The sequence below is a fragment of the Dipteris shenzhenensis genome, chromosome 22 (assembly GCF_047967505.1).
Source record: "Dipteris shenzhenensis isolate YYH24624 ecotype China chromosome 22, Dip_SZ_1.0, whole genome shotgun sequence".
NCBI lineage: Eukaryota > Viridiplantae > Streptophyta > Polypodiopsida > Gleicheniales > Dipteridaceae > Dipteris > Dipteris shenzhenensis.
Genome location: NC_141617.1, coordinates 54,119,850 through 54,137,538, shown reverse-complemented (window position 1 = coordinate 54,137,538; position 17,689 = coordinate 54,119,850). Strand labels below are relative to the sequence as shown.

Here is a 17,689-nt window from a genome sequence, read left to right as displayed (position 1 = left end):
CATGCATAGGGTGGTAGCACATAGGCCATCGGATATAGTAGTCATCTATGATGGGGGTATGGCAGACCATGCATTTTAGACCCTGCTGCATAGTAGGATAGGCATCCAATTTAACTATAGTCTTGCTCTATACATGACAAAGTTGCTTCTTGATTCCTTCCTCCCTCATCGTAAGGCTCTCGTAAGGATGCGGATGTTCTCCTTTATCTCATCCACTTTTTGCTCACTCTGTGCAACAACTTCATTAGTATCTGTTGAAGCTGCTTAAATTGCTCAAAAGCATCTTCATGGGCCATTTTTGACACTTCCACTCTAGTTTGGAAATCTCTCAAATGACAAACTACTTTTCATAACTATCAAAAGCCACGACAAGGTCGTGCATAACCCTATCATAATCTTGTTGCAAGGTCTTGTAGCTTACTCTTTGGACTTCCAACAGTGTTTCAAAAAAACAACCCTCATCGTGGCTGCTACAAGTTGCTCCACTATGGCTGCTCTCTGCATTCTTCCTGGCCTGGAGAGTTGCCTCATTGTCCTCTTTATCCCACCTGCTCTCTACCCCTTCCTCTTGGCCTTGAAGCTCTCTCGCAATTCTTGCATCACCTTTTTGGTTTCTACATTCTCCCTTTTTAGCTCCTCCATCATCTGGTCTTTTTCAATGTTCAATGCGTTATGCATGTTGCAGAGCCATTTGTAAAGACCCTCCTTTTTGGCTCTCTGATCTTCAAGCTCCTTTTGCATCTTTTCTAGCTCCTTGTCCGCCATGCCCTCGTCATTTCTCACTTCTTTGAGCCTATCTTGGGGCTCCTTCATGTGCTTCTCTGCTTCTTCTCTTCTATACCCTTCCATGTCGACCATTTTTGTAGCATCCTCAACTTGCTCTTGTGCCTGCTGCTACAAGGTCCTCACTTGTGCCTCCTCTACCTTGCCTTCTACACCTTCCTTGAGACTTTTCTCAAGTTGCGCTGCCTTTGATGCATCAGTGGCTTTCTCTTGTAGAAAAGTCACCTTCTAAGACATCTGCTTATCATATTGCTCGAAAATTCCTTTGAGGGTAGATGCCATTAGGTGCATTGCAACTACAGTGGACTGAGATGACAATTGGGATTTGCCATTTATGCAATTCTTTAGATTGGTTAACATGCTCTTGTAGATCGACCTTGAGAAAGATACATCACATGCTTTTAGTTACTCTACTACTGCTTGAACATGCCAGAACTTGCAGGTTCCTCTCGTATTAGGAAAGAAGTGAATGGTCTTCTTTAACACATCTTGGAGGTCTATTGGCAAGATCAAAATCTTGGCTCCACCATCTTTACTAATTTGAGCATTGGGGTATACATCTAGAATATCATCTCTTCCATTGCTTTTCGAAAAAGTGTGCTTGCAAACTACCTTTAGAAATTCCTAGAGCATTTTCAATCACACTTTCATTGATGGTAATCTTCTGACCTTAACAGACTAGTTGCCCCTCCTTCACGTTCACCTCTTGTGCCAACCTGGTGAAGTTTTGGAGAGCATCCAAATTGGGCTTTTGAAGAGTGAGAGAGGAGCTCTCAAATATCACGATTTCAAGATCAAGGGAGGAGGGGCTCTCGGATTATGAAGGGTAGTTGTAGGAAGAGTGCAAGGGAGATAGAAATGGTTGAGAGGGATAGAAGATGAAACAATGAAGGAAATGGAATAGTAGAGGCTTGAGTTTGCAGTCCAATTGCAAGGGGGAAAGGAATGGTCGAGAGGGATAGAAGATGAAACAGTGAAGGAAATGGAATAGTGGAGGCTTGAGTTTACAATCCGATTGCAAGGGAGAATGAAATGGTCAAGAGGGATAGAAGATGATAGTTAAGGGAATGGAATAGCGGTCGACTATACTCTCAAGGTGAGAGCCACCATGATGGTTATAGCTCGACTACATTGTCAAGGTGAGAGCCATCACCGTGGTTGGCCCGAATTTTGATTAATTCAAGGCGACAGTACTTGCATGGTAATGAGTGATTAGAGGTGGTGGCATCTAAGATTCCTAGCCATGTCTGTGGTGGTGGCTAAGACCGATCGGGCTAGTAGTTAATTACCAGCCACCGCAGTGGCCCACAGGTACTCACCTTCTAGTTACCACCATCGGGCTTGCATGCATGATTACTATGAGTGTAGTAAATTACCAGTCATCGGGCTTGCATGCTCAGGAGAGTAATAAAGTGCATGGTAATGAGGGATTAGAGGTGATTAGGCTTCATGATTTACTTTTGTGGAAATTACTATTTGGTAGTGGTGGCTATCATCAGTCTGTCGTGGTTGTGATTCCACTGGGATGGTAGTTAAAATTATCAGCCCCACCACCACTCACCTACCATCGGATTTAAGCCTGCATAGTCTACGAGTGCAGTAAAAATTACCAGTCATCAGGCTCACATGCTTAGTAGAGTACTAGAGTGCATGGTAATGAGTGATTACAGCCACGTCTGTCGTGGCCATGATGCCACCGGACTGGCAATTAAAATTACTAGCCACCACTCACCTACCAGTGAGCTTAAGCATGCATGATCTCTACGAGTGCAATAAAAATTACCAGTCATTGAGCTCACATGCTCAATAGAGTACTAGATAATGAGTGATTACAGCCACATCTATCGTGGCTACGATTCCACCGGGCTGGAGGTTAAAATTATCAGCCAACGCTCACCTACCATCGAGCACCCCTCCTCTAGCTCTTTTTCGCTCTTGTCACTCATCTGCTCCCCTGCCCATCTGCTACTTACTCACTCATCTTCACCATGCGTACTCCCACCCATCCTTGATGCTCTGTGATCCCAATGTTATCTGCACTCACTTGGAGTAGAAATGCTAGCACTAGTGGAGACCCTTTGTTCCCATAGTTGATTTCCCCCACATCTGCATGTCACCACCTTAGATGACATGCTCACAAAAGGCCTTTTTATGGCTGTGCTGTATGGGTTCCATCTTTCTCTATGCATTAATGATATCCCCTCACTCTATTACAATAAATTTTTTAATAAAATTACAACTTGAATCTTTCTTTATGTGTTAATGATTACTGAACATCCCACACCCCTCTCTCTCTCTCTCTCTCTCTCTCTCTCACACACACACACACGCACACACACACAACTAGCTTCACGTTAAATCACTTATCTTGCTATGTTTTAACATTCTTACATAGGCTATAGACTTCTAGCTTTTGAAGGCCCATTGGTCTCCCATTGGTACATGCTAAATAAGGTCTAATTACTCGCACTGCTTAAAAGACTAATTAATAGTATAAGAGGCTAGAGCTTCAAGGGTGTAAATATTTAAGCAGTTTATTAAGCTCTACAGTTCTTGTCTTTTTTACACTTATGTCTTTTTTTTGGTGGGTTTCTTTATGTACATTAATACTAGTATACAAATGGTTTTATATATAGAAGAATGTTTCTAAGATTTTGTAGAACATGTGTGAAGAAGAGACACAAGGTTAACTGAACCTCTTAAGGAAAAATATCTTTATTTTTTACTAGCCAAATCTCCTTCGTTCCTTGTGTAGATATAAGACCCAATTGGAGATCTAGGACATTGGGTCTTATTCATATGTTACTTTTTAAGTGAAGATAAAATTTCCTAAAAGGAGAGGAAATCATTCATGGCACCCACTGCTAGCAAGCATATATCCTCATCCTACCCATTTTAGCCAACTTGAGAAGAAAGAAGATAAAAGAAGAAATCTAATTCCTTAGAGAAGCAATTTGAAGAGAGGAAAGAGATTAATAGAGAGACCCCACAATGCTCCTAAAATAGAATGGCAACATGTTAAATCTATTCATGTTAGTTTATTAAAGAAATTTGTCTTTGGCTTTTGTTGGTGGGCTTACTTCATCTTATGCTAATTCGAGCTAGCTAGGGAAAAATTCCATACACAGTACTTTGGTATGAAGGAAATATATTTGAAGGGATGTACTATGGTGTTCCCTTCATGCAATGCATATATGGCAACCACCCATCGCACAATAAGAGAGGGGTATCATGTCATATTTCAGCCCACCAAAGAGGAAAGTTAAATGAATATCCTTTGATAGTGCCTTCTTAGGAAGGGATTTCTCATTGAGAGTGTGAGATCATATAGCTCCTAAGCATTTCTCATTGAGAGTGTGAGATCATATAGTAGTAGCCATGCTTGTGTTTGTGGAAATGCTTGGTGTAGAATTGAAGGCACAACCACAAATGTTTGGTGTACAATTCAAGAAGGCAACAATGTCACCTAAGGTGGTAAGGCTGAATGCCTCCCTCCAACGACGAGCATACGAGCCCCCTCATTTCTTTATGCTTAGAAGTTCCGCAGTCGTGTGCACTTGGCGTGAATTCTTATGTCTATCAGCGGTGACACCATGCGTTTTCTACTTCTGATGTCATAAAATCAACGATGTTTCTGGCGTCTCCACCATCACCGTTTTCGCTGCTAGCGCAGGAAAGCAAACAAAACCGTAGAGATGAACAGTCCACCCCCCGTGGTCACTAAGACGATAAGAGGAATCGCGGCCACTTTCGACCACATGCTACTGCAGACCAGCACCCCCAGTCGTAACTGGATGACATTGATTATAGATAGCATGAGAAACACCGTCCCTACAATAGATCCACAAGCGGTAACAAGCATACCTAGCCTGAGCGATTTGGAGCTAGTGGAGACAAGCGACCCTCGTCTGGTGAGGTCTTTTTTGGCGCTGCAAATGGTCAACTGGAGCTTCAAACCCTGTGCCACGAGACTAGACATGAGGAAGCAACTGAAGGCGATCACTTCGAAAACCACAAGTTGCCTGACAATGTTCATGGATGCGTGGCAAGGGTCATCCGCTCCTTTCGACAAGAGGCTATTTTCATTGCTCAACGATAGGCCAATGAAAACGGCTCCCGTAAAGAAAGAATTCACACTCACAACCTCATCCAATGCGGTGACATGAATGCGAATCTCGTCGTCAAAGGACTTCTCCGATTCCTCTTCACTGTCGCCTGCATTTGCACCGCTGACAAGGTGTCGAAACAAATACGTTGTAGGCATGTAAGTCCTGTTACACTAGTTCGGCAAATAACATAAACGAGAGAGAATGGAAAACGCTACCTGGATGTGGCGCACCTGTTTGGAGGCACTGGTTGCTCTGCAGCCATGCGAGCTGATTGTGCAGCTAGATCGAAACTGGAGTTTGCGAATACGGTCGTGAAGCTCAACAAGAGGCCACCGATGAACAAATGGATATCAAGGGAGAGAGCGAGGGAGCTCGCATCAGGTTTGGGCAAATGAGACAGACGATGAATGGTAGGTGCGTCCAATGAATTGCCCACAAAGCCACGAAACATTCTCTATGACGTTTTTGAATGGTCAAAGAACATTCATTCTTTTCCCCACGGAAAAGATTACGCCCAATCTATTATACAACTTTTTGTTGATGTGATGAAATAGGTGCCTAAAAATGTATTACTTAATGAAGGGGTAGGGTGGAAAAGCAAGAGGTTAATGAGGAGTCTCTCGTGTTCTCCTACATCATCTTCATGTGATAAGACCTTCTCACTTGTAATTGATGCCTTGAATTCAACTCCCTCCTTTGCATGAAATTTCAAAAGTATCCCTTTCACCTTCGCTTTTGGGGTACTCTACCCTTTCACTTAAGGAACCAATTGAATTTGTTAATTGAGAAATAAAGGCCTTTTCAATTACCTTTCTCCTCAAGTTGATGCTCTTAAGAATTAAGCTAAGAGATATACATAGGGTTATGTGAAATTAATACAAGCACATGAATTAAACTATGCATCATTAGACTAAGGTATCTGGCCTCGCTGTCGCCGTCATTCTCGAAATATCTCGAGTAAATATCTCCCTGCCATGTTAATATCTCTCTCCTTGATATCACCCTTATTTCTGACTCTCTCATGTCCCATATCGAGTAGGCCAGTATGTCCCTTGAGAGATAGAGCGGAGTAAAGGGAGTGGGAGGGAAGGCGGGGCTGAGCCGGTGGAGGGAGGGCCAAAAGGAGCAAGAGAGTGGAGGGACAATAGGGAAGGGTGGGGGATGAGTCGATAGAGCAGAGTGAGGATGAGCAGTGAGGAGAGGGAGCGAGGGAGCTCGAGGGAGTGAGCGGTGAAGGAGAGGGATAGAAATCCTACCTTGCAATACTCCACCTTGCAAAGCTCCTTATAGAGTCAACCAGCTAGAGCAAAAAGAAATTCAAAAGTAAGTGGAGGAACTGATAGAGAGAGGATTGATAAGACCCAGTAGTTCTCCTTATGGAGCACCTATCTTATTAGTTGAAAAGACAAATGGAACCTATCGAATGTGCATAGATTATCGTGCACTAAACAAAATCACAGTGAAGAACAAATATCCAATCCCTAGGATTGATGATCTTTTGGACAAATTGAAAGGGGCCAAGGTCTTTAGTAAGATAGATCTCAAATCCGGCTATCATCAAGTTTGTATGGTAGAAGAGGATATATACAAGACTACCTTTAGAACTCAAACAGGACATTATGAGTTCCTAGTTATGCCTTTTGGGCTAACTAATGCTCCAGCTACTTTTAGTAGAATGATGAACTGAATCTTTCTTAAACACCAAGATTGTGTGGTAGTATTTTTCGATGATATTTTGGTGTTTAAGGAACATCTGAAGCTAGTCTTTTCACTCTTGAAAGAAAATCAATTGTACATAAATCGTGAAAAGAGTAGTTTCTTTCAAGATCAGATAGAGTATTTGGGTCACATTATATCCACTGATGGGATTCGAGTAGATCCAAACCTTGAGATATAAATGAATTAAGATCATTCTTGGGATTGTGTAGCTTTTACAGAAAGTTTGTCAAGAATTTTGCATACATTGCACATCCATTGACAGACCTTCTTAGAAAAGCTAAGCATTTCTTATGGACCGAGTGTCATGATAAATATTTTATAGCTTTGAAAGAAGCTCTCACACAAGCTCCTGTGTTGCAACTACCCGATTTCTCTAGACCATTCTTTGTAGTTGTAGCCGATGCTAGTAGATATGGAATTGGAGCCGGACTTATGCAAGATGGACATCCAATAGCATATGAGAGCCAAAAATTAAAACCAGCAGAATGCAATTATAGTACATATGATAAAGAATTAACCGCCGTTGTTGTGCATGCCTTACAAATGTGGAAACATTATTTGATGGGAGCTAAATTTCTTATCAAAATCGATCAGCAAAGTATCAAGCATTTGTTGATTCAGCCACTAATATTTGATAGACACATAAGTGGGCATCATTTATACAGAGTTTTCAGCCCATGATTCAGTATCAACCTAGAAAAGAAAATGTAGTTGCTGATGCTCTTAGCAAAAAGCCAAGTATTAATCACATCACTGCTGTAGAGACCTAGCCTTTCAAAAGTATGAAGAATTCTTATCAAGGGGATGCAGACTTTTTTGATATATGGAACAAATTAGAGAATAATAATTGGAATCCTGTGTTGGACTATTCATGCAATGATGGATACCTCTTTTATCGAAAGAAATTATGCATCACTTGACCCTTTAGACAAATTGTAATGGAGGAAATGCACCAACCACCATATATGGGACATAGGGGAGTGATTGCCACTTTACAAGTGATAGTGAGGGAATTTCATTGGCCTACTATAAGAAAAGATGTGGCTAAGTTTGTAGCCGAACGCATCACTTGTCAAAAGATCAAGAGTTATAAAGGAAAGACCCCAGGATTGCTAATGCCTTTGCCTATTCCTACGCAAACTTGGGAACAAATATCTATGGATTTCATAATAGGTTTTCCTACTACAGCAAATCAAAATGATATGATATGGACGATAGTAGATCGCTTTAGTAAGCAAGCTTATTTCATCCCATGCAAGAAGACTTTAACAAACTCAGCAAGCTGCACATCTATTCATCAAGCATATCTTTGTTCAATATGGCTTGCCAAAGATTATAGTGTCTGATCAAGATTCGAAGTTTTGCACTAATTTTTGGACTGCATTTTTTCATAATCTAGGCACTAAGTTAGATTTTTCATCAACTTTTCATCCAGAATCGAATGGACAAACTGAAGTTACAAATAGTACTATTTTGGATATGATAAGAGCTTATGTGGGAAGTCAACCAAAGACTTGGGACAAATATCTTCATCTCTTACAGTTTGCTTATAATAATACTCCTCATTCTGCAACTGGAAGAGCACCCTTTGAGATTATCTATGGGAAGGTTTTACCTATTCCTATCACACAATTGACCCATAGAGTGGAGGCCAGAGATGCATTTACCCATGACTATCAAAATATTCTCAAAGAGGTTCGAGAAGCCATTGCAATCGCTCAAGAGAAGTACACAAAACAAGCTAATAAGAAACAGAAACACATGCTTTTTAAAGAAGGTGATTATCTACTTCTTCAGATTGAGAAGAGAAGATTGAAGAGTGTTGAGAAATAGCCAGTAATCAAGATGTCCCCTCGTTTTTATGGACTTTTCAAGGTGATTCAGAAAATCAATGATCTAGCTTATAGGCTTGAATTACCTAATAATTGGAAAATACATAATGCTTTTCATATCAGCCACTTAAAGTCCTTCAAAGGACCTTTACCTATTCATCCTGTTTATGAAGAGGCTCCATTGATTGTTGATGAAGAAGAAATTCTAGAACCTGAATGCATTATTGATCATCAACAGACCTCGGCCCAAAAAGGAAATGTCTATGTTGAATACTTGCTCAAATTTAAGAATCATCCGAGAGATGATGCTCAGTGGATGCCTGAGCGGTTCTTTCGAACTTTTCTAGATCTCATTAGTTCTTATAATCAAACATGCAACTGAGGTCAGTTGTGCAATCCAAGCAAGAGGGATGTTACGAAAATTATACTTCTGGTATATCTTACTTTGGACATTATTATTTTAGTCAAGTGTGACTATGGCAAAGTACTCCATAGGAGCGCACCAGAAGCGGCGGAGGTCCTAGTGGATACTTTGTGTGGTTAGTTGGGGACACATTCAACTAGCTTGTGTTTTGCCATGCTAGATGGTCGGTATTGTGGGTGATTCCATGTTAATACTGATGTCGCTAGAGTTATTGGTGTTATGCTTAATTATTGTGCTTTGAGCGTAGCTATGTTGGGATTGGTTGATTCGGTGATTCGTTCAATCGATTGTTAATAACTAATGTAATTGGCAGCTTGAGTATAGGTGATGGAACTTGTAGTGAGGATTGGAGTTAGTGCGAGGGTATTGATCGAGGTGTTGCACAACGCATTATATATGGCCATGAGCCAATTATGTATTTGCTTTATTATTGCAAGTTTGAGCAATATATTTTGTAGTGGACATAATTCATTTTTGGTCCCTAAGATGGCTATGTAAAGCAAATCCCTCATTTTGGAAGAGAGGGATAATTTTGGCTCCTTGTGCTTTTATGAAATATAATAAATACTCTAGATGAGGAAGCGTGAGCCACTCATCTAGGGGGGGAGACTGTACCCAGTCTGCTATCGTTTTTGTGGTGTGATTGTGCTCTTCTTCTCCACTTGATTAAATGGTGAATTTGTGTTGAAGATAATTACCTTTAAGGTTTCAGAAGCGCCATATTGGATGGCTCGGATTGAAGCGCCTCTTTCTCTCACCTCCTCCCTTGGATCCATGCTTGATCTATGGCCCATATTGAAGTGCATTTTGCATCCATCCCCTTCCTTGGATCCATCCCTTGATCTATGGCTTAGATTGAAGCGCTTTTTCTTTCGCATCTCCTCTCTTGGATCCACCCCTTGATCTATGGCCTAGATTGAATCACACTTTCCTCTCATCCGTCCCTTGGATCTTCCCCTTGATCTAATAGCTGGGAGTGATCTACCATAAATTTGAATGTCACCCTTGGATTGGAGACTAGATCAATGGCTAGGAGTGAGGACCATGGATCTAGACCATGGGTGAGAGATCTCCCCACCCATAAATGCACATGTCCTTTTGTACACCTCAATGTACCATTGTCCCACACAAAGGAGCACTCTCATTGGTACACCTCAAATCCCTCTCTAATCCCTTGAAATTAGGAAACACTAATTGGAGGCCCTTTTGAGACCCCAAATCTCCCCTAATTATAGGGGCAGTGTCCTCTAGACATTGACATATAAGAAAGGAACATGACTCCCGACTCCCCATTCCTCCATGAAAAAAATCTCTCAAGGAAAACTCATGTTCATGATCTTTTCCTAGTTCATGACAACCAACATTCCATATTATGCATTGAAGCATTTTGAAACAACATTCCATATTGTGCATTGAAGCATTTTGCTTAGAGTGTTTACCATAAAAATGGTATATACATGTATTGTAGGTCACGTATTCCAAATTGATTTCATGGAAAGCTAGAACATTTAAATCCTTCATGATAAAGTCCATTCCTTTTCTTGGTAATAATAAAAGAGAGCCTATACTTGTTTAGTTACCCAAGTATCTTAACTCAACCATGCTCATGGTGGTTGCCTTGTACATTGCATAAAATGATGTACATAAGGATTCTTTGCTAAATAAAATATAGGCAATAACTAAGGTCTTATGGCCATTGCAGGTATATACAAATGGGACTTTTACATTTAATCTCTGAAGTAGGAAATCCCTCCCTTCCCATGATGACGATTAAAGAAAACCAAAATTTTGGTAAATGTACGATTTTCTCTTTGTCACCATCTAGCTGATTATAGCTAGGACACCATCTTGAAATCTTTCATTATTCACATTTGATATCTTCCTTAATATAATGTACACTTTGGGAACAAAAATCCATCAAGATAAGGCCCGTCATGCATTTAGTAGAAATGCATATTCAATAAATTGTAAGCTACTACAAATAAATATTAAATTTGAACATTATTCAAACTGTTATTAAAGTCTCAAAGTAGTTCATGGAACTTTTAATCATCACCATCAACATCAATTCCAAGAAATTTGATTTGTAAAGTGTAATCTTTTCTCTTAAAAAGAATTTGAGTCGACTAAGGTTGTTCACTTCTTTTATTAATTATATAGTTGAAGGCATCACACACTTATATTTTAAACATTTACGTAAGCCACTCATGAGCCGCCATAGTAGTATGACACAGTCAACTTGATAAAAACATTTTTGACACTAGGATATGTCAAGGTCACTTTCTAATCTTTAATGTCATGCTAAGGATATTTCATAATGCTTAGACTAAGCTTACATTATTTTAAAGATGTGCCATTTTCAACCTATATCAATGTCAATAAACCTACTTTGGCAATGATGTGTATATGTTAAACTTATAAACAACTTTGACAATGACTATATAGAGTGTACTTCTATAACTTAATCTACTAGATGCACACATTTTGTATTTTCATTCATCACAATTATTATTGATAGATTCTAGATATAAAAATCAAAGTTGCATGAAACTTTTAAAATGGTAAATAGTAAAAGAAAACTAAATAGATTATATTTTACAGACGTGAACAATACCATAGTTTGCATGGTTATATAATTCAAGTAGTAAACATTTGTTAACCCATTACATTCCCTAGAATATCCAAATTTCCTATAGGAACTTTTCACATGTGTGCTTGGGACCTCAACAAAACCCTTTGTACAAATTTAATTTTTTTAATGTCTAGGGTTACATTCTCAAACATGTCAAAGTTCATAAAATAAGAACAAGTCTTTCAAAGAGCTTTTAATTTGATTATCTTGTTAAGGTCTAACACTTAAATGTACCACTATATAAAGATTTGTGTCCCTATCACATGTGATCGATATATAATACCAAAACCCTCCCTATATATTGGTTTCTAAGTAAGGTTAACTCTATAAATTTTGTCATCTTTTCCCCCTCTAATTGCATAAATAAAAACCTTATGTATTAGACTTTCTATAATGTAATTGCATTTGGAAAAGTAGTGTTACATGGGTTCCACTTTCTAGATTTGAAAGGATTCCCTTAACACTTGGCAAAAAAACAATTACTTTTGCAATTTGTGTGCATTCTAAGAAAAAACGCTTTACCCCTTTAATTGCAAAATCATACCAAAAACCCATATATTTGAAAAGTAATTTGGTATTGCAAAATATTTAAAGAAAATGTGGGAAAATCATGGTTTTTCTCTAACATTACCCAAAGTGTGAAAATGTGAGAAAATCATGGTTGTTCTGTGACATTACCCAAAGTGTAAAAATGTTGTGATTACCCTTTTTTATTTTACATGTTAATTTTATACAAGCCACTATCATTTCCCAAAGTACAAAACTATTTTGATTACCATTTTGTATTTCACATGTTGTTTTTATGTAAGCCACTATGATTAACACAACCCATAAGATTCTTCCCAAACATTTTGATAAATATAAGTCACTATGATTACCACAACCCTAATACTCTTCTCAAACAATTCTCTAATCAATATGATGAATGCTCCAATCCATGGGGCTCTTGTCAAATGACTCTCTAATCAATATAACCAAAATCCATATCTTTGACAATCATTTTTTTAATCCTTATATAAAATATTAAAGTGAATTCTTTCATACAAGAGAGTGCATGCATTGTTGAGTCCTATTCAAACTTCAAAGTTTTGATAATGTATTTGAGCAATATTTATTTTTAAAAAAGGTCCAAGTTTTTTAGTTTTTATCACAATGTATTTTTGTGGATGAGGATTATACAACATATTAAGAAGATAATTTGTCATGGATTAATGCAAAACTATATATATGATTATGAAGCTAAGAAATAATACATTTATAATAACTTGAGTAGAATTACACTTGAATAAATCTCAAAATTTTAACAATGTACCAAAAAAAGTGGTAATGATTTGACACAATTTTGAAAAATATAATAATATTATAGATTTATAATCTAAGGCTCATGCCAAAACCCCACAAAATATAAATGTATATGACAAATACATTATAAATGGGTAAAATGAAAACCTCCTAAGGCCTCATAAAAATAGAAGACTCAATCTATAGAATAGTTCAATCATCATAATTTGTTTGGATGTTAGAATCCATTGCAATTGACCCTTCCTCAAACATTATGGTAGTAGTATACCTGATCATAGTTATAATCTCTAGCTCTAATCTCTAGCTCCTCAATATATCTACCATCTCTCTGTATTTATCTTCTTCATAAAACTGCACCTTTTGGTCTTTGAGGTTTACTAGCATACACAACAAGCACTTGCTAGGATCAAAGACACTTGCCTTCCAATATCTTCGTAATGATCAAACAATGCATCAATGCTCACTATTCCTTACCTTATAAAGTCACATTGCAAAAGATTTTTCCCTTTATGGCAATCATATTCCTTCCTTTCTTTAGTTCATAAGCTTTAGTGGGAGAGATAGAAAGAGCTATAGTGGGAAGAGCCAGAGTTATAGTAGTAGTAGTTTTGTGAAGGAGATCTAGCACCCTTTCATTTAATTAAGAAGTGTAGATTTTCATAAGGAGTTATCAACTACCTATATCCTTGGATGTTTCTTTGCCTCCATAAGAATTATTTGATGTGAGTAAAGAAAGGTCTTTGTTACGTGATCAAACTTCACATGGTTTATACTCTCTTGCCATTAATAGCCCCATCTCCAATAGAGATGTACTCAATGGGATGATGTGAATCAACTCCCAATCATCTCTCAAACATCTAGCTTCAACACAAAAGAAAATAAAGAACAAGCAACTTGGAAAAGATTTATTCTATGCCATTAACATCCACGAGGGATTCACTAGTAGTAATAAGGAGACGTCACCTGCGTGTAATAAATATATGAAAATTCTGCTTATCTACCCCTATTTACGGGACCTTACCTTATAAAATGTACCTTCCTTCCCTTATATAACCCCCCTCCCTTACACTCATGTGGTAGCATACGATAAACCCTAGTGGACCCCCCGGGTTAACATCATGGTCTTAAAAAATAGAAGAAATCATATAAGATAGCATACTAGTGAATATGGTCCCACCTAACTATTTGGTCTTATAATGCCCATGCCAAACTACCACATATCATCCCATTTCTATTGTGCTTTTGAATGTTTTTAGGCATTTAGAAGAAATGTTGGTTCCAAATGCTAGAACACTAGTTAATGGTATTACCATCACTATTAAGGTCAATATAAAGTTTCATATTATAAACCACTTTTTAATAATAATACCAAGGAAATGCCAACATATATGTTGACATCATTATCAAGTAAAATATTGATGCAAGTATCAAACTCAATACGAATATGCATACCATCATTGATACTTTAAAACATATAGAAATTAATTTCTAATAGATCCAAAATCCACACCACCAATTTTAAAAATAGTGATGATTTTGCATCATATTTTGGATCAAATAGCTTGAGATAATCATGATGAAATTAAGGAATGAATAGTCATAATGCAAGTACATGTCAAACGCAAATGATGAAAATGCTCGTCATGATAAATTAATCCTAAAAAGTATGCAAAATAGGGTCTACATCTTTAGCCAAGTTCATTGTACCAAGTAATTCTACTTCTCATCTCACCTATGTATTTGGGATCTAGACTAGGTGAGATTTGAGCTTGTGATAGTGGTGATGACCTAGAGATACACTAGAAGATGAACTAGCCATGGTTCCCTCAGAACATGATGAATTGGGGTTTGCATTAAATTATTTTTTCCAATAAAACGAGGGTTTATATTATATTAATTCAAATTTTTCTTTTACAAAAGTAAAACTCTAAGCCTTAACAGACAAAAAAGGAGACATAAGCATACACATACATATAGGAACATCCCATCATGTACTACATCAAGAAAACCGTCAATCTGCTCCTCTTTAAAAAGGAGATTAGGGTGAAATACCAAAACTAATAAGGATTCCTACTTTTGACCCCTAAGCTACAGCCAGTTGGGGGTAGGTGAGAATCTATGGCTCTCTTAGCAGTGTGGGTAATGTCATCTCTATCTTTTGGTTTGGTTGGAGGAATGTCTTTGTATCTGTCAATACCGCAATTCTAATCATGCTCAATAGCTTCATTTTATAGTTTTCTATGGTGTCAAGGTCTCTTGGACTTAACAGGGGTCTCAATGGCTCTATTTGGGGAAGAGGAATCCACACTGTCTGATATGAAAATGCCTTGAGGGTGACCTCATTCTCTAGAACCCTATCCCTTATGACTGGCAGGTGCACCTTCTTTTCACACTACTCCATATGAAAATGCCTTGGAGGGTGACCTTGTTCTCTAGCACCATGTCCCTTATGACTAGCATGTATCACGTTCTTCACTTGTGTTCTTATTTTTCTCACAACAAGACCTCATTTTTGTTCTAATATGTGCCTCTTTTGGGATGGATTCAAAGACATTAAAAAGCAAATTCTAGGTTTGGGCTACCAAATTGAGAGGGGGTAGTTCATAAGCAAGTAAGGTATATTTTTCATTCCTTGTTTGCACCTGATCTATCTGCCTTCCTCACAATACCACTCATCCTAGATCTATTGGCATTCCAAACTACCTTATGTAGGATTAAAGACAATAAGCACCCCTGCTTTTCATGGATGTTCTTGGTCTAAATCCTCTCAACCATATGGCTCAGTGTGTCCCTTCTATGCTAGCCCCTATTGAGGGTGTTCACTACCTCGTCCTTCCTTAAGTATAAGGATCGGCACAAGGAAAATATTACTTGTCCCTGTTGCCCAACTAAATTCTCTTGGAGATGGTTCAAGCCCAACCCTCCATCTAGGCCAATGTGTCTCTGTCTCAAATGTTTCTTCTTTTCTAAATTAGTAGTAAGTCAAACATATTAATCCTATAGTCCCTCATTATTATCAATGTCTCTCCCAAGTCCAGGTTCCTAGGGTGTTGGTCACCTACAGTCTTGTTGTTGCTCATTGTAGCATAGGTGTTCACAAGTGTAGCATATGTCATCGGGTCATATTCTAGAGAGAGGTGTAGGTTGAAGTGTGGAAAGTAGCTCTCGTATTTGTCTAGAGGTGAGAAAAAGGGCTTGATCATAATAGTGGGTGGAGCCTCTTGCCTCCACGGGAGTTCAAGGGTTTAGAAGGGGGTTACAGAGGATTACCAAAAAGTGAGCAGAGAAAAGCGAGCAGCCCCAAATAGCGAGCAAGACTAAATAGGTTTCAAGAGAGTGAGCCCCTCATCCAATTTCTTATTTCTCGCAATTTCAAGCTGATTCATGCCCAGTTCTGATAGTCCCTTTGAGTGACATGAGAATTTTGGTGATTTTTGTGAAGGCACAAGGTCGGACTTTTGCTCAAGTACTGGTAGATGCATTTCAGGGGTCAATATTGTCACTTTAAAGACCTACCAAGAAATGGGTTGGATGTCTTGGGACTCGGCACCATTCTAAGTCTGCATGGCTGATCAATGTCGGGTTCTTGACCACTCGAAATCTTGTGGGCCATTGTTGGACGTGGCGAGTATATCATTCGTGGTGTCCTTTGTGGTACTCAACATGGAATCCACAACACCAAAGTATAGTGTCCTTTTAGGTAGGCCTTGGTTGCGGCAAGCAAAAGTCAAGCAAAATTGGGAGTAGAACGTCATTTTAGTGTGGAGAAGAAAGAAGAAAGTGCGGGTCACAATGGGAGTGGGAGCACCATTGGCGAATGCGGTCCGACTTGTGTTGGCCGAGATGGTGAACATGGCGGATGGATTGGAGGATGATGAGGAGGAAGCCTTTCTCAAGGCAAATCCAGAGTTGGTTCCTATCTTCACCATCGATGTGGAAGGCATTACCGATAGTTACATGCATCAAAGTTGCCTAGCGGACACGGTTTTCCCTGTTCCAGAGGAGGAGTATGAGCCCCAACAAGTAGAAGCAAAATTGGAGATTTTGTTTCCCATTCATCTGGAGTCTATAGCGCCTTGATGGTCGACTACCTTGGTGCTCACTCTTGCACCTGAGGGGCTTGCACAGAATGAAGCTGAGGGATCTTCTGGTGGAGTAGCTACAAAACAACAATGGAAGAAGCCTCGCCTTAGTCAAGGGGTGGTATCTCCTCTTGCACCTTAAACTCCTTTACTTACTGGTGGTGTGGGAAGCGTTTCCACTAGTGGGGTGGCGATGATGCAAATTGCTGTGTCTACACCGATGGCATTACCAGTCATGGCAAAATAGGTGATGATAACTCCAGTGTCTATTACAGCGGTGGTCCTAGGCGACACTCCAGTGGTGGGAGGTTCCCTTATGCAGCGGTGGATGGAGCAACTTTAGTAGAGTACAGCAACACCGATTACAATGACTACTACAACATCAGTGTCGATCTCTGATGCAACAAGGGTGTCGACGACATAAGTGTTAACGACGATCTTGGAGTCTGTGGGTGTATCTTCAGTGTCTTCTACTAGGTTTAATTTTTGGTTGCAGCCTATGCATGTACCGTTGAAGCTTTGTTTGCATTTACTCACGTGGATAACTTCACAAATTGGTGTGGGGGGGGAACCTATAGAGTGACTAGTTTGGAGGTAGAAGTCATGCAGTTGTGTAGGGAAAATGAGTCTCTATGAGGTTGGCAGGAGCGGGTGCAGCAACTAGAGGACCGGATGACAGTACTTGAAGCCAGAGTTCAAGTGGCAGAAGCACATTCAGAGGCCACACATGCGGAGTATGTGTCGAGCATTAAGCAAGAGTTGCTATGCCGATGTACTACTAATGCGCTAGTGGAGTATTTGCAAGC

The 17,689-nt window shown here is 39.1% G+C and overlaps 1 protein-coding gene across 1 annotated transcript; it reads right to left on the bottom strand.

The window, feature by feature from the left end:
• Window positions 1–4,376: 4,376 nt before the first annotated feature.
• Window positions 4,377–17,120, bottom strand: LOC147888298 (uncharacterized). The gene is made up of 3 exons (XM_087393315.1): window positions 17,040–17,120; window positions 9,730–9,778; window positions 4,377–4,998 (listed from the first exon to the last, which is right to left on the bottom strand). The coding sequence occupies exons 1-3, from the start codon at window positions 17,118–17,120 to the stop codon at window positions 4,448–4,450; spliced, it is 681 nt and encodes a 226-aa protein (XP_087249441.1). The 3' UTR covers window positions 4,377–4,447.
• Window positions 17,121–17,689: the final 569 nt, after the last annotated feature.

Excerpts from the sequence above, each read along its gene's own strand:
- LOC147888298 (XM_087393315.1), bottom strand. The coding sequence starts at position 17,120 with ATGACTGGTAATGCCATCGGTGTAGACACAGCAATTTGCATCATCGCC. Across the intron at positions 9,779-17,039 it reads AAACGCTTCCCACACCACCA|GCCATAGATCAAGGGGTGGA; the intron begins GTAAGTAAAGGA and ends GATTCAATCTAG. Across the intron at positions 4,999-9,729 it reads GGAGATGCGAAAGAAAAAGC|GCGACAGTGAAGAGGAATCG; the intron begins GCTTCAATCTAA and ends GTGCAAATGCAG.